An 18,269-nucleotide genomic window follows, 5' to 3' on the forward strand; every position below is an offset into this window, starting at 1 on the left:
AGCGTATGAAATTTCTCTTCCCCTGGGTTCTTAGGATTATTACAGAAAGAGGGCAACACAATTTCTTGACTCCTATGGAATTTAAGTACTACTTTCGGCAGATATGCCGGATCCGGTCTGAGCACTACTCTGTCATCAAATATCTGCGTGTAAGGAGGGGAGATAGACAGGGCCTGCAAATCACTCACCCTACGGGCTGATGTCAATGCTACCAGAAGTACTGTCTTAAGAGTGAGTATTTTTATCGATGATTCCTGCAAAGGTTCAAATGGATCACTAGTCAGAGCCTCTAACACCAGATTCAAATCCCATGGAGGAACCCTCTGAATTACCACTGGTCTAGACCTACTACATGATTTTATAAAGCGGGACACCCATCTATTGGAGGCCCGATTACAATTATACAAGGCTCCTAATGCCGACACTTGCACCTTGAGCGTATTAGTTGCTAACCCTAGTTGCAACCCCACCTGTAGGAATTCTAAAATAGTACCCACAGGAGCCCTGTCCCCCACAGGTTGCCCCGAAAATTCCAGAAACCTTTTCCATGTTCTGCCATATATCCTTGATGTTACTGGCTTTCTACTTTTTAACAAGGTGGAAACTAACCCTGGAGAAAACCCCTGCCTACTCCGTAATGCCCTCTCAAATTCCAGGCTGCAAGATGGAAGCCCTTCACTTGAGAGTGGCATATTGGACCCTGAGTAAGCAGGTCCGGAATTTCTGGCAGGATCCATGGATCGGTCACTGAAATTTGTCTCAGGAGGGAGAACCAAGGTCTTTTTGGCCAGAATGGAGCAATCAAAATTACTCTCGCCTGCTCCATTCTGATTTTTCTTACTACCGTCGGAATCATCGCTATTGGTGGAAACACATATGCGAGGCTAAAATTCCATTGTATTTGGAGAGCATCTACCGCGAAGGGTTTTTCTCTTGGATCTAGTGAACAGAAGCTCTCTACCTTCCTGTTGCTTAGGGTGGCAAATAAATCTATCACAGGTAAGCCCCAAGCCTGCACTATCTGTTGAAACACCCGGGGATTCAAAGACCACTCTCCTTGCCTCAGTGTTTTGCGACTTAGGTAGTCTGCCTTTATATTCTCGACCCCTTTTATATGGAGAGCCGAGAGGGATAGTAGGTGGCGCTCCGCTAGTTGTAGGAGGACAGATGCTGACTTCATCAGGGAAGGTGATCTCGTCCCCCCTTGGTGGTTGATATATGCCACTACTGCGTGATTGTCCGACATGACCCTGGTATGATGACCCTGGAGGATGGGAAGGAAATGTTTTACAGCTTTTTCTACAGCCCACAACTCTCTTAGGTTTGACGCTTGTTGTGATTCTAAATGGGACCAAGATCCCTGAACTGAGAGTGTCCCCAAATGAGCTCCCCATCCTGAACCACTTGCATCTGTGGTGATGACCTGGTCTATTGGAGTTATCCACTGGACCCCTGATGTCAAATGGTCTCTTATGGTCCACCATTTTAGGGAATCTGTTACCTCTAATGAAAGGCGTAGCTTTCCCTCTAAATGCCCTTTTAACCACCTCTGCGCTGACAGGACCTCCCATTGTAATTGTCTTAGATGGAACTGTGCCCATCTTACTGCGGGTATACAGGACGTCAGAGATCCCAACAGGGACATTGCCCTTCTCAATGTCATTGCGGGGTGATGAATTGCTGACTCTACCAGATTTTGAATTTTGATCAGCTTGTTTTCTGGCAAAAGACAAAGCTGACGCCTGGAATCCAGGACTAAACCCAGAAAAGATTGCACTAGCTCCGGCGTCAACCTTGACTTGGCAAGATTTATTTTCCACCCCAACCGCTGTAGCGTTGATATGACTTGTTCTATTTGTGTTTGGCAATGTGTTGATGAGTTCCCTATTATGAGGAAGTCGTCCAGATACGGAACTATAACTACATTCTGAGAGCGGAGGAAGGACATGACCTCTGACATCAATTTTGTAAAAATTCTCGGTGCTATTGATAGGCCGAATGGTAGGGCAGCATACTGATAGTGCCTGAGACAGCCTTGTACATAAACCGCCACCCTTAGGTATTTTTGGTGGTCTTGATGAATTGGGACGTGGTAATAGGCGTCCTTCAGGTCTATGGCTGCCATGAAGCAACCTGGGAATAAGAGTTTTATGGCCGTATTTACTGACTCCATTTTGAAGGAGCAGTTTACTATTGACCGATTTAGATTTTTTAAATTGATAATAGTTCTCAGGGACCCGTCTGGTTTTCGTATGAGAAAAAGAGGAGAGTAAAAACCTTTTCCCTGCTCTTCCCCCGGGACCTCCACAAGAACCCGTTTTGATACGAGCTCCAGTACCTCTGCCTCCAAGGCTAGCTGCTCCTCTGGAGTCTTTCTTTGGGGCGTTAAAACAAAAGTTTGTCGCGGTGGAAAAACAAAATCTATTCTTAGGCCGTGTTCGATGACCTTTAGAGTCCAATGACTGGGGGAGATGTCTACCCAGGCTGGGAGAAAAGATGAAAGCCTTCCCCCCACTGGCCTGGCGTCATTGGGAGGGCTTTTTCACCGATGTTGAGGGACCTTTAAACATGTATCCAGATCCCCTTCTGTCTCTGGAGTCCCAATTCCTTCTATCTCCCGGGGGGCGGCCTCTACTAAATTTGCCCCTCCGAAAATAAGGCCTTCTAAAGTCCACAGGAAAACGAGGGAATCCCTTTTTCCTATCTCCTGCTTTCTCTAAAATGTCTTCCAATTTTTGACCGAAGAGGAAATGGCCATCACATGGTATAGAACAAAGTCTATTTTTTGAAGGTAGATCCCCCGGGCATCCCTTCAACCAGAGAGCACGTCTAGCTGCATTGGATAAACTTGCAGCCCTAGCTGCCAGTCTTACAGAGTCTGCAGAGGAATCCGCTACGAAGGCAGCTGCACCTTTAGCCAAAGTTACATTGGTTAGAATTTCATCTCTCGGGGCTTTAGACTTCAGTTGCTCCTCTATCTGCTGCAGCCAGACAATAAGGGAGCGAGAGACACAGGTTCCTGCGATTGCTGGTTTCAGGCCCCCTGCGGTTGCTTCCCAGGTGTGTCTTAGGAACCCATCCGCTTTTTTATCTAAGGGATCCCTTAATACGCCAGAATCTTCTAAGGGAAGGGATAATTTTTTAGACGATCTAGCCACCGCACCATCGATTTTCGGAACCTTATCCCAAGTCTCTGAATCTTTCTCCTCAAAGGGGTAACGTCTTTTAGAAGCCGAGGGAAGATTACCCGATTTTTCTGGTTTCCTCCACTCTTTTTCTATAAGGGCTTTTATTCTGGAATTGACTGGGAAGGTGCGTTTTTTCTTTTCCTCTAAACCCCCAAACATTATGTCCTCCAGGGATTTGGCCGCTTTCTCATCTTTAAGGCCCATTGAAGCTCTAACGGCTTTTACTAGCTTGTCCGTGTTCTCAGTAAGAAAGCACGGACGGCCCCCAACATCACTATCAGAAGAGGAGCCAGAGGACTTAGGAGAAGAGGAGCAGGGAGATAACGGTTCCTCCTGACCTTCCTCATCAGAAGGAGATACCTCAGAACCCGAAACTGGATCAGGGTGCTTACTACCCTTTTTCTTAAGGGCTGCTTTAACAGAGTCTTGTACTTCGGCTCTGATTATTGCTCTAAGACTAGAGGCAAAGTCAGGGGTCTCTTCCTGGATAGTCTTTTGAATACAATCTATACAAAGACTTTTCTGCCACTGAACTGCCAATGGGACATTACAGAGGGCACATTCTTTATTCTTTGTCTTGGAACTAGCCTTCCTCGGCGCCTGCCAAGTAAACAGAAAATGTAGCCCATTACCACCAGGGTGACATTCACGTAGATCACTCGCCACCCGCTGACCATAAAGGGTACCGGATTCCGAGGCGGACTGGGAGCACGGGGAACATTCCTCCTGGATGTCGAAGAGTCCTGAGACATCCGACTAGGATGATTGCTGCTCCTTCCACTTGAGCGGCTATTCTTCTTAGGATGATGATGAGCAGATGTGTCGCCTGGTAAGGGCTCTTGCTGCTGCTGCTGCTGCTGTAATAGCTGCTGCTGCTGCTGCTCCATACCCTCCATCTCTGGAAACTGTATGGGAATGAGCAGCGATCTATTGCAGCCACCCCCTTAATAAGGGGTCGTTCCACAGCGCTCCCCGCCTCCTTCGGTAACAATTCTTGCTCCTCTCCCCCTCCAGAACACCGCCGGAGAGCTCACATAATTACCGGCGTTTCAATCCATGGGCGCCGCCATCTTGGATCCGGCGCGCCTCTCTGACGTCACGCAGGCACGCCCATACCCAGCGTGCTCTGCACTGAACGCCAGCCGCGCACCCGGAAGTCGCTCCAGCAGAGGGGGAGAGAGCGGCGTGGCAGCCGCAGAATGGCTCCAGAGATCCGGACTGCGCTGGACCGACGCCCGCACGTGCGCAAGAGCCCGAAGGATCTGCGGACGGCGCTACCAGCGTCCCGAAGGCCGACATACAGGCGTCCTGCCTGCTCTTCAAGTGCCGGGACGGGAGTGGGTAAGAGGATCTTCTATCAACGAAAAAATAAAAACAAAAAAGTACCGCCGTGGTTCAGCACAAGGGTTCCCGTCAGGACAGGAAACCCAACTGAAGCGAGGGAGAGGTACCGCCCTTTTGTTTCGGTAGGTTTCCTGTCCCGACTGGGCGGATCCCTCTCTCAGGTGTGCTGTCATGGGAGACGGGAAAAAATGTAATTTCCATAATAATTTTCGACGTGGTATATAGCCAATTTAGAGAATCACAAACTAACACATCCCCTCTCCTTCCATTTATATTATTAAAATGCATGAGACTTTGCATATCATACACCTATAATGGGTTCCTATTAATTAAACTGAAGAGTGCTTCTATTACTATACATGTAATTCTGTATTTGGTAAGACTGCATAGCTTAGTAAAATACATATACTTACTGGAAGTGTGGGAATTAAAATCAAAACGCACAATTCGGTTTGTCTGTTACAATATAAAAAAAAGAAATAAAATTTAATGGAAACTTTTTTGCACCAATATGAAACAATACACATTAGTTCCGGGTGAAAGGAAAAGAAATTCAGCATTAGTTAACAACTAAAAGACCATAAAGCTCCACTATCAGCCCAGCCAATTCCTAACAGAAAGGTTGATATAAAGCTAGATTTTATTGATATGCTTTGCGAATTTGGCAAGTGGAGTGTTATGCTCTTTTAGGTGTGAACTGATGCCAAATATGAAACAATGTATTGTATTTGGAGTTGATACGGCGAAACTGTAAGAGTACCGCAGCTATGCATCTAGGGAGTTATGAGTATATCTAATCAGTAACAAAATACATGTTCATAATGATGAATGTAAATCTTCAGGGTTTTGTTTTGTTTTTTTCACAAAAAGAAAAATAAGAGAACAGATAATGCATAAAGGTAACTACATTAATAAATAAATTACAAAAGTGCTAACTACCCCAAATTCTTATTGGAGATGTGGGGCTCCAGATGGCTCTTTTTTCACGTTCGGTTCTGGTAATGTCCCCAGATTAAGATTTTACTGGTAGAAGTGCAATGTTTTATTATAGGAGTATTAGCACATACACGGTAGTTAGAATCTCTGTTAGAAGCCATACTAGGCTAGGCGAATACCTATTCAGAGCACCACATGAAGGCCCACACCGAAGTACAAGCATATCATTAACTCAAAACTGAAAATAAAGAATAAACAACAACCACAAGACGGATTTCATCAACCAAGGTATCATTTTAATCAATATAACGGCGCAAACCTGACAATGACTGTAGGTTACTTTACACAATCTTGCCGACAGGTTCACTTTAAGTTATGTGTAATAATGAGAAAAGATACCGAGAAAAGGTATTCAACACATGATGAAAGTGAGGTGCAAAAAGTCATGGAAGGTCATGACACAAGCTGTACTCTATTAACAGTTCGAAAACAATCCTGCCCTCAGTGAAAAATAATATCAGCTGGTCAGACTGATGGCCTATAAAAAGGTGTTTCATTACCAATGTGCCAACAAGAAACATCTCAAGATGGGTATAACAAGTGAGCTGTCTCAAGACCTTATTGGCATTGATTACAGAAGAATTTTTAAACTACTGAAGGATCCAGTGAGCATTGTTGGGTACAATCTAGAAGTGGAAAGAATATCATTTCATTATAAATCGGTCACGACCAGGTGCTCCTCCCAGGATTTCAGACAAAGGAGTGAGAAGAATTATCAGTAGTGTTGCTCAAGAGCCAAGGACCCCCTGTAAACAGCTACAGAAAGACCTGGAATCAGCAGGTACAATTGTTTCAAAGGAAAGTATATGTAATACACTCAACCTCCATGGCATGTATGCACACTAACCACGCAAGACTCCATTGCTAAACAAAAAGCATGTTCAAGGGCATTTAAAGTTTGCTGAACAACATTTAAGCAAGCCTGTGAAATATTGGGAAAATACACTGCTCCAGAAAATAAAGGGAACCCTAAAATCCCACATCCTAGATATCACTAAATGAAATATTCCAGTTGTAAATCTTTATTCATTACATAGTGGAATGTGTTGAGAACAATAAAACCTAAAAATTCTGGAGTTGGAATGATGCTCAAAATCAAAGTGGAAAATGAAGTTACAGGCTGATCCAACTTCCGTGGAAATGCCTCAAGACAAGGAAATGATACTCAGTAGTGTGCATGGCCTCCACGTGCCTGTATGATCTCCCTACAATGCCTGGGCATGCTCCTGATGAGGCAGCGGATGGTCTCCTGAGGGATCTCCTGCCAGACCTGGACTAAAGCATCCACCAACTCCTGGACAGTCTGTGGCGCAACGTGACATTGGTGGATGGTGTGAGACATGATGTCCCAGATGTGTTCGATCGGATTCAGGTCTGGGAAACGGGCGGGCCAGTCCAAAGTTTCAATGCCTTCATCTTGCAGGAACTGCTGACACACTCCAGCCACATGAGGTCTGGCATTGTCCTGCATTAAGAGGAACCCAGGGCCAACGGCACCAGCATATGGTCTCACAAGGGGTCTGAGGATCTTATCTCGGTACCTAATGGCAGTCAGGCTACCTCTGGCGAGCACATGGAGGGCTTTGCGGCCCTCCAAAGAAATGCCACCCCACAGCATTACTGACCCACTGCCAAACTGGTCATGCTGAAGGATGTTGCAGGCAGCAGATCGCTCTCCATGGCATCTCCAGACTCTCACGTCTGTCACATGTGCTCAATGTCAAGCGCCCTGCATGGTGTTGGGCTGTGAGCACAACCCACACCTGTGGACATCGGGCACTCAGACAATCCTCAAGGAGTCGGTTTCTAACCGTTTGAGCAGACACATGCACATTTTTGGCCTGCCAGAAGTCATTTTGAAGGGCTCTGGCAGTGCTCCTCCTGTTGCTCCTTGCACAAAGGTTGAGGTAGCGGTCCTGCTGCTGGGTTGTAGCCCTCCTTTGGCCCCCTCCATGTCTCCTGGTGTACTGACCCATCTCCTGGAAGTGCCTCCAGCCTCTGAACACTACGCTGACAGACACAGCAAACCTTCTTGCTACAGCTCGCATTGATGTGCTATCCCGGATGAGCTGCACTACTTAAGCCACTTGTGTGGGTTGTAGAGTCCGTCTCATGCTACCACGAGTGTGAAAGCACAACCAACATTCAAAAGTGATCAAAACATCAGCCAGAAAGTATTGGTACTGAGATATGTGGTCTCCACGTGCAGAACCACTCCTTTATTGAGTGTGTCTTGATAATTGCCAATAATTTCCATCTGTTTTCTATTCCATTTGCACAACAGCATGTGAAATTGATTGTCAAACAGTGTTGCTTCCTAACTGGAAAGTATGATTTCACAGAAGTTTGATTTACTTGGAGTTATATTCTGTTGTTTAAGTGTTCCCTTTATTTTTTTGAGCAGTGTATATAGTCTGGTCAGATGATACCAAAACTGAACTCCTTGGATGCCATAATACACAGAAAAAAGGAAATAATTCAGCTCACCCTTATGATGGTATTCTCACAGCCTATGAGAATTTTGATCCGAGCACGGAAATGTCTCTGCTTGACGCCAGATACTCGTGCATGAAAATGAAGATATCCAGCTCAGGAAATAAAATCAAAAGCCTTTATTTGAACAAATTTAAAAAGTAAGCTGCTTGACAAACCAGTGCATACAGGGAGAAGGAATCTCTTGAATAACTGGGCGTGTTTCGAACACGTGTAGTGTTCTTAGTCCTCAGTTTTACAATGAGCAGTCTTGCCACAAGTTAAAATACTCCCCAAACAGGTGGGAAACAGGGTGAAATGATTGCTCCACAGAATGAAATTAACACTTGAATAACATGACATGCAATGAAAAGTGCACAAACAGGAAAAAAAAATACACCCCCCCCAAAAAAAAAAAAATTATAAATGTGCATAAGATATACAAATAATATTGTCTATAAACAATCAATAATGTAACATAATTTCCTTCTTTAAGTTCAAGTTTACTTTTTAAATTTGTCCAAATAAAGACTTTTGATTTTATTTCCTGAGCTGGATACCTTCATTTTCATGCCATAATACACACCATGTTTGGAGGCTAGATGGCACTGTATTTCACCCACAAAATACCAAACCAACAGTGTAGTTTGTAGGTGGGAACATTATAGGGTGGAGCTGTTTTTCAGCACATGGCACTGGCAAACTTAATATAATTGAAGGAAAGATTAATGTACAAAGATATTCTTGTTAAAAATCTGCTGACACCTACCAGGAAGATGAAGATGGAACAAGGTGGACAATTCATCAAGACAATGTTCCCAAACACACAGCCAAGGAAACTCTCTATTGGTTTGAGAGAAGGAAAATATAGTTGCTAGAATGGCCCAGCCAGCCACCTGATCTGAATTCAATAGAAAATTTATGGAAGCAACGAAAGGAAAGAGTTCATAGAAGGAGCCCACGGAATCTTCAGAATTTGAAGAATGTTTGTGTGGAAGAATGGGCCAAAGTCACACCTGAGCAATGCATGTGACTAGTTTCTCCATACAGGACAGGAGGCTTCTTGAAGTTGTCACCAACAAAGGCTTTTGTACAAAGTATTAAATACATTTTAGTAAGCATGTTCAATACTTTTTCCAAGTGTCATTATTCATAATTATACATGAATTAATGTATGGACCGCTATGGTTTGATTTCTTTACCTGTCTGGATTGGATGGGTTGCTACAGACATCTAGGTGAAATTTCATGTCAATAGCAGACTTAGAAATATATTTACGGCACTTCCGGGAGGCGGAGCCTAGAGATGGCCGCATCTTTACTGAGCTCCTGACCTGAAAGGGACATATATATGATTATTCTCTATTAAAATCCCCCACAAAGGTCAGGATAAGGACCAGACAAGGGTCAGTGGAAGCAGACCCGGCTCTCTGGATCCCCGGATTTCCAAGGCGCGGATAGCGCCGATAATACCGAAACATCCCCCCTCGTGGCTGGAGACCAGCGGCTGGAGAAGAAGCCGCTGAAGGAGAGCGATCAGAACGCTCCATTCAACAGAGCAGCTGAACTGGAGCAGACGGCCGTGGTAAGGAGAGGAGAGAAGCGACGTAGAGTCGCGGTGCCCCCGGTGTGCAGAAGCTGAAGGGAAGCGGACAGAGCCGGCGTGGGGGAGGAGGTGGCTGAGCGCCGGGGCCATCTTACTAAAAGCGCGCCTGTCACCACGCGGCTGGCCGCACCGGACCACAGCAGCGGACGAGCGCAGGAGAAAAGCCGTCCTGCAGCTGTGACAGAGGAACTGTGAGGGGCATCGCTGAAAGAGATCAGCAGCGTCTCTGGCATCAGCCAACGGTGCCAGCAGAGGTATTGTGCGGAGGAAGTGTGGGAGCTGTGAAAGGGCGGGAGCCATTGGCCAGACACTGGGCTTTAGTGGGTCTTCTACAGGAGGACTATTGGACCCCACAGACTTTGTTCCTTGTTAAGCAGGACCACTATTCTGTTCGCTGGGGGGCATTGCAACTTCTACTGGCACAGAAACTGTGAAACGCTGGGGAAGGGCCCACGTAGAGAGGAGCTTGGCAGCAGGGCTGCAGCAGTTCACTAGACTTTTCAATTTACTATAAAATGTAATGAGCACATTTAGCGATATCACTGACAACTTCACTTAATTCTCAGGCACCTACTTCACCATGGATAAATTTGTAGGTAAAAACGTTAAATCTGGTAGGGGCTCTGCACGCAGCCAGGCGGCCACATCTCCTACGTCACAAAACGTTGAAGCTGAGGCCCAGAACCCACAGTCCATTGCAAATGTTATTATTGACCGGTTAATGCCTGAGATTGATAACAGACTAGCAGCTTTTCAAAACTCATTGGACACAATTGTCTCACAAGTTAATTCTCAGGGAGCGCGAATAGCAGAAGCAGAACAAAGAATTTCAGATCTGGAGGACTCCGCTAAAGCCCTTAAGGACAAACTAGATAGTAAAGATAAAGACATCTCAGACCTTGTGGATAAGGTGGATGATCTTGAAAACAGATCCCGACGCAATAACTTGAGGCTCATAGGCCTTCCAGAATCTGTCCCCCCCTCGGAATTGGTCAAAATAACATCAATATGGCTGCCAAAATCCCTTGGAGTTTTACCATCATCAGGTGCAGTAGCCATTGAAAGAGCACATAGACTGGGACCTCCGAGGGGAGGAGACAGTGATAGACCAAGACCAGTCATCTTCAAAGTATTGGATTTTCAGGACAAAATCCGCATCTTAGCAGCATTCAGAAAACAACGTTCCCTGTTATATGAGAATCACAAATTACTCCTGTTCCAGGACTACTCGGCCGCCTTGGCTGCCAGACGTAAAGCCTTCAACCCCGCATGTAAACTCTTGGTGGATAAGAATATCCGGTTTGGCTTGCAGTACCCTTCAACTTTACGCTTTGACTATGGGGGGAAGAATTGGTCTTTCAGTGATCCAGAGAAGGCCTTGAATTTTTTGCAAAAGGAGTCCCGGGCACCTGCTAGCCCTGACAAAACCTGAACGAGTAGAGCTGTTATAATTTGTCATTTTCTAAGTGATGTCGCGCTTTTGTTAATACCCTTTTGTCTTTAATAGGCATGTTATTTTTTCACGTAGTGCTCACTCTGTGGATGAGCACCTTGGTTACAGTTAAAAAGTTCGAATGGTGTGGGGTTATGGGAGGGGGGAGGGATCTCTGCATGCGCAAACATAATGATCAGGTCCTGGGAGGTCTTTCACTCACTCGCTGGGATGGGTGGGGATCTCACACACAGTATTTATACATAAATCATAGAACTACTCGCAAAGGTATTGGTTAATGGCGGATCAACCTGGCAAAGAAGTTGCCGCAATCCGCGCTTTACAATGGTGCTCATGGAATGTGAACGGGCTGAATACCCCAATTAAAAGGAAAAAGGTTTTAAATTTTTTACAAAAACAAAATTTCCACATCATTTTTCTACAGGAAACCCATTGGATTAAAAATAATCATCCTTCTTTACTCAGCAGAAAGTACACGCTCTGTGCTGAAGCTTCTTTTTCTAAAAAACAACGAGGTGTAGCCATATTAATACATAATGACCTTAAATACGAGATAACTGATACACTGGAAGACCCTCAAGGCAGATTTCTTTTGGTTAGAATCGTAATTGAGGGAATGCATTTTAGCCTAATTAACATCTATGCCCCTAATACACCTGAATCACAATTCCAAACTAGATTGTTGGAGAGTTTGGCGGGGTGGGAGACGTCTCGGATAATTATGGGCGGAGATTTTAATGACGTAGCAGACGGGACCATGGATAGATCTGGCTCTGGGGTCACTCACGGACAAGGACGAGGGAATGGCATCCAATCACTCTTGGAACACCTAGATTTGGTCGACGTGTGGAGAATACACCATCCCCTGGATAGGGACTACTCCCACTACTCTCATGTACACGATTCCCACGCTAGGATTGATTGTTGGTTGGTGCACTCGTCATTAATACCCCTAATTACACATTCAAACATACAAAATATCCATATATCGGATCACGCCCCAGTAACATTCAAATCTAACCTAACAACCCCAATACATCAGGAGAGGATGTGGCGTTTTCCTTCATACCTTTATCAGTCGGACGATTTTAAAAAATATTTACAGATGTCTTGGGAGGTCTATAAGGGTGACAACCGTGCTCATTGTAATGAAGCTCATTTGTTTTGGATGGCCTCTAAGGCCGTATTGAGGGGCCAGATTATCTCTTATGTCAGTCACAAAAAAAAAGAATTGATGAAACGCGTAGTAGACACACAAACATCATTAACTCAGGCATACAAGGACTTTAAGCTAAGCAATACACCAGCAACAAAAGAAAAATTCTTAAGGGCTAGGGAGGAGGCGGATGCGTTGGCTCACGAAAGGGCCTTGTTCAACTTAGACTACCAGAAACATAAATATTTTAAATGGGGTAATAAACCAGGGAAGGTGCTGGCATCCCTTACACGTCCATATAGGAAAGCAAAGAAAATACACAAAATCAAACGATGTGATGGTCACATATTGGCAAACAATGAGGAAATAGTAGACGAATTCAGAACATTTTTTAGTGAGCTATACAGCTCGGAGTCAGGAGGGGAAGAGGCGAGTGGAGAATTTCTTAAAGATCACCTAGCACCGACACTTACAGACGAAGAGAGGGAGGCCATCAATTCTCCTATAACACCCTCGGAGATTTTACAAGTTATAACTAAACTGAAATTATCTAAGGCACCAGGCCCAGATGGGTTCAGCAATGAGCACTATAAAATCCTGGGAACCAGCCTGACCTCACACTTGTGTGAATTATATAATAGCATAGTTGAGTTTGGCCACCTTCCTGATCGGTTCAACGAGGCGGTTGTCATTATTCTTCCAAAACCAGGCAAAGATCACGCGCAGGTTGAAGGATATAGACCAATATCGTTACTTAACTCAGATTTCAAAATATTCACAAAAATTTTGGCTGACAGATTACAAAGAATTATCCCTAGTCTGATCTCACCACAGCAAACTGGGTTTGTACATGGGAAATCCATTACATACAACATCAGAACAGCCCTGGGAGCCATATCCTACTGTAGAGCGAAACGACTTATGAAGCCTATCGTGGTTAGCCTGGACGCCGATAAGGCGTTCGATAGGGTGGCGTGGGGTTACCTGTTTGATCTGTTATCATTTAGAGGGTTTGGCTCATGGTTCTGCAAGGCAGTTAATTCTATTTATAAAAACCCGCTGTCTAGGATGTCAGTTAATAACACACTATCTAAGCCCTTTGAAATCCAGCGTGGAACACGCCAGGGTTGCCCTTTGTCTCCCCTTTTGTTTAATTTGGCACTAGACCCATTCTTGAGAACATTACAGAGTGAGGCGGCGTTTGAAGGGGTGAGAGTGGGAACTACATCCTTAAAGATTTCGGCTTTCGCAGATGACATCCTTTTATTTATTGCCAATCCAACTCAGGCAATTCCGGCTATCATGATCAACTTGGAGAAATTTGGTAAATGTTCTGGTTTCAAGGTGAATTATAGCAAGTCTGAGGCTCTGGCAGTATTCAAATCTGGGAGGTTGAATGATCCCTCGTTTCCATTTCAATGGAGCCAGGAATCTATTAAATATTTGGGGATAAGATTGCCTGCAGACCCCTCCATCTTATATAGAGTAAACTATAAGCCTTTGATTTCTTCCATAGTTGGTCTTCTCCAATCGTGGAAGCATTTTACACTATCATTCTCAGGTAGATGTCATTTAATTAAGATGATAGTTTTCCCTAAATTGTCATACGCCTTTCAGACGCTGCCATTGCTCCTGACTAAGGCAGACCTTAGTATACTAAATTCAAATTTTCGTAAATTTATATGGGGGGTGGGAGGCAGAACGCGTATAGGTCTTTTTAAATTGCAGGCGACGAGGGCAGAAGGTGGTATAAATTTTCCTGATTTGGGTAGATATAACTTAGCAGCCAATTTTAGGTACGCCATTGACTGGATAAGGGGTGTCTCTCATTATGCCAACATTGATCTAGAACAACAACTTTGCCCGCATATCTCACTGTCGGCATTGTTACATCTGAAGGGGGAGGATCTCCCATTGGAGATACGGGATCATCCAACTATGTGGCAAACGATGCTGACCTGGAGACATAGTAGGAAAATTTGTAAATTAAGGGCAGGTTTGTCTCCATATCAGCCCTTCTTGGATAATCCGGGGTTCTTAAGGGGCTCCGCACCATCTTTCTATAGACGTCTGGCTTCTCAGGGCTGTAGACAAGCAATCGATCTATTGGATCTTAACTTTTCGGTATTAACCTTTGAGGCGGCATCACAACGCTTCCCACTATTTAGTAATAACCCTTTTCTTTTTCTTCAGGTGCGTAGCCTAGCACAGAAGTGTCAGCGGAGTGGGGGGGCGGAGGAGGGGAGGTCAAACCTGGATGAATTTATTAGAAATACAAGAACACAACCGGCATCCATAAGCAACATCTACTCAGTATTACGGAAAAAATGGACGTGGGAAGGTAAAACTACAGGAGTGGCTAGGTGGTTGAGGGACCTCCCAGGTCTCAAGGTGGAGGATCTTCTTGACGCAACATTAGCGCAAAGGAAAGTACTGTCATATAGTAGTTATTCTGACATGGCTCTACTAATTTTACATAGAGCCTACATCATGCCTTATTTGCAGTTTAGGATGTCTCCGGTCTCAGTCTACTTGTGTTCCAAATGTAAATCCCGCAACACAGATATTTATCACCATCTGTGGAGCTGCCCGAAGATCCAGGAGTTGTGGGGTAGTGTTCATGATGAGTTACAAAAGTTGAGTGGAGTCAATTTCGCGCTCACCCCTCAATGGGCTATTTTTAATATTCTGGATGAAACACAAAACAAATTATCTAAATATATCAAAGCTACACTCATGATTTGGGCATCGGCGACCAGGAAGAGTATACTTCATTTATGGTTAAATCCGGTGGCCCCGTCGCTTTCTCTTGTTCGTACAAAAATCCAGTTCATATTTAAAATGGAATGGATGGACGCTTTGTCTAACAAAGAAAAAATGGTAGGCAAATTTTTGTCTACATGGTCTTCTCTCATCCCGTCTCTACCTTCGGAGACTAGGGAGAAGCTGAAAGCGCAGTTTGAAAACACACAATGGTATTTGTTACAGAGGATAGGCGGCAATACACCAGTTCCGTGAATTGCTTTGTTGGTTATGCGCATGCAGAGATTGGGGTTCTTGGGAGGGGGAGGGTTTGGGTTGAGTTTATGACTGTTAATTTTTCATGTCATTACCAATTGTATGATGATTATATTGGAAAATTCAATAAACAGATTTTGAAAAAAAAAAAAGAAATATATTTACATAGAAAATTGGTGATGTGCTCAATACTTATTTCACCTGCTGTGCAGTGGCATGTAAAAGTTTGTGCACCACATGTCAAAATTCCTGTTATTATGAACAGTTAAGCAAGTTGAAGATGAAATGATCTCTAAAAGGCCTATTTTAGGCAAATATATATATTTTTTTCATCTTTTACATTTTAAAAACTACAAAAAAATAAAATGGGCTGATGCAAAAGTTTGGGCACCTTGCATGGTTGGTACTTAGTGGCACCCCCTTTTGAAAGTATCACAGCTTGTAAACACTTTTTGTAGCCAGACAACAGTCTTTCAGTTCTTGTTTGAGGGATTTTTATTTATTATTCCTTGGAAAATTCTTCCAGATCTGTGAGATTCCGGGGTCGTCTTGCATTCACTGCTATTTTAAGGTCTAGCCACAGATTTTCAATGATTTTCAGATCAGGGGACTGTGAGGGCCATTGTAAAACCTTCAGCTTGTGCCTTTTGCAGTAGTTTATTGTGGATTTTGACATGTATTTAGGATCATTATCCATTTGTAGAAGCCATCCTCATTTCAAATTTAGCCTTTTTACAGATGGTGTTATGTTGGCATCAAGAAATTGATGAAATTTCATTGAATCCATTCTTCCCTCTTCCTGTGAAATGCTCCCCATACCATTGGTTGCAACACAACCGCAAAGAATGATTGATCCACACCCATGCTTTATCGTGGGCGAGATGCTCTTTTCCTGAAATTCTGATCCCTTTTTTCTCCACAAATACCTTTGATCATTGTGGCCAAAGAGTTCTATTTTAACTTTTTCGGTCCATAGGACTTGTTTCCAAAATGCCTCATACTTGTTTAAATGATCTTTGGCATACTTCTGAAGCTGGATCTTATGGTGAGGACACAGGAGAGGTTTTCTTCTGATGGCATTTCCACTAAGGCCATATTTGTGCAGGTGTCTCTTAACAGTAGAACAATGTGCCATAACTTCAGAATCTGCTAAATCTTTCTGAAGGTCTTTTGCAGTCAAGCAAAGGTTGCCTCTCTAGCAATCCTACGATTCACTCTCACTGACATTTTGCTTGGTCTCCCAACCTTATCTTGACCTCCACTGTTCCTGTTAACTTCCATTTCTTAATTACATTTCGAACTGAGGAAAGGGCAACTTGAAAACGCTTTGCTATTTTCTTATAGCTTTCTCCTGCTTTGTGGGCCTCCACCATTTTCAGAGTGCTAGGCAGCTGCTTAGAAGAACCCATGGCTGCTGTTCTTTTGGCACAAAGTTATAGGAAATTGGGTTTTTATAAAGCTGGAAAATTTGCATCACTAGGGCCTTCCATAACGATGATAGTGAGTGCCCCAACAGGCTAATTAAGGTCTGAAACCTAGAGCAAAGTTATCTGTGTACAACATATCTCCAGTGGTGCCCAAACTTTTGCATCGGCCCATTTTCCTTTTTGTAATTTTTAACCCCTTAACGACCGCTGATACGCTTTTTAACGGTGGCAGTTAAGGCTACTTATTCCTCAGCACTGCTTTTTAGCGGCGCTAAGAAATACGAGGGGCGATCCAAAAGTAATGATAATCAATACTAAACACAATGAATATAGTCAAAAAATAAATTTATTTTTCTACATAGTCTCCTAACAAGTCTATACATTTAGTCCATCTCTTTTCTAAACTTAGAATTCCCTTGGAAAAAAATTCTTGATCTTGACCCTCAAAAAAATCCCCAACAGCAGTTATCACGTCGCTATTGTCGTCAAATTTCTTGCCCCGGAGGTGTTCCTTGAGCCGAGGAAAGAGAAAGAAGTCACTGGGGGCTAGATCTGGTGAATAGGGGGGGGGTGTTCCACCAGTTCAAATCTGCTTCTTGAATGGTAGCCATGGCAACAGCAGCTTTGTGAGCCGGCGCGTTATCTTGGTGAAACAACACTCCAGCCCGCAGTTTGCCGTGCCTTTTCTCCTTGATAGTCTCTCGCAATCTTCTTATTTGTTCTGCGTAGTAGGAGCCCGTAATAGTTGCTCCCTTCTCCAAATAGTCCACCATAATAATTCCTTCAGCGTCCCAAAAACCGGACGCCATAACCTTCCCTGCTGAGCTTGACACTTTGAATTTCTTTGGCGTCGGTTTGTCGGCTCGTTTCCATGTCATCGATTGTTGTTTAGTTTCGGGATCAAAGTGGTGGATCCAGGTCTCGTCCATGGTCAAAAAAGTGACTAAAAATTTTCCTTGCCTGCTTGGAACTTTTCGAGATTTGCTATTGAAATGTCAACTCGTTTCTTCTTTTGTTCGTCGGTTAACATTTTTGGCACCTAACGCGTGGAGACCTTTCTCATGTGCAATTCTTTTGCAAGGATTCTTTGAATACTGCCATATGAGATCCCTGTGACCTCAGCTATATGCCTGATAGTCACTCTTCGATCTGCCAATACAACTTCTTCAACTTTTTTCACGTTTTCTTCATTGAGGGACGTGGATGGGCGTCCTTCACGATGTTCATTTTCCGTCGATGTTCTTACCAGCTTAAATTCCTTGGCCCAGCGTGCAACTGTGGAATATGGAGGAGAAGAGTCCCCCAATGTTTCCACCAAGTAGCTGTTTCCACCAAGTCGCTGTGTGTAAAAATGACTACCAAAGACGGTAGTCATTTTTTTCATGCAGAGGTATTTGATGACAGCTCTGAGCTCGTTTTTTCCATTTTGATGTTCACTCCTCGGCAGTTCATATTCAAATGAATGTAGCTCCCGGGAATCGTGGTCTATTTAAGTAATTTTTTTTTCCTGGACTAGTGGGTACCTAAGAGAAGAAAACATTTTATTTTAATTTCTGTGTGCAATAGAAATAACCGATTATCATTACTTTTGGATCGCCCCTCGTAAGTGT

At 43.9% G+C, this 18,269-nt stretch overlaps 1 protein-coding gene across 4 annotated transcripts in view; it reads right to left on the minus strand.

The window, feature by feature from the left end:
• The window catches only part of LOC138670161 (multidrug and toxin extrusion protein 1-like), a 142,231-nt gene that overhangs the window by 83,219 nt on the left and 40,743 nt on the right, over positions 1-18,269 (minus strand). For all 4 annotated transcript variants that reach the window (XR_011319308.1, XR_011319309.1, XM_069757244.1 and 1 more), the window contains exon 5: positions 4,946-4,988. Coding sequence is in view for 2 of the 4 variants with exons in the window: in XM_069757244.1 (XP_069613345.1) it covers positions 4,946-4,988 (43 nt within the window). In the remaining 2 variants the exon portion in view is untranslated. The remainder of the gene's footprint in view (positions 1-4,945; positions 4,989-18,269) is intronic.

This window comes from Ranitomeya imitator, chromosome 3 (genome assembly GCF_032444005.1).
Source record: "Ranitomeya imitator isolate aRanImi1 chromosome 3, aRanImi1.pri, whole genome shotgun sequence".
In the NCBI taxonomy this organism is placed as follows: domain Eukaryota; kingdom Metazoa; phylum Chordata; class Amphibia; order Anura; family Dendrobatidae; genus Ranitomeya; species Ranitomeya imitator.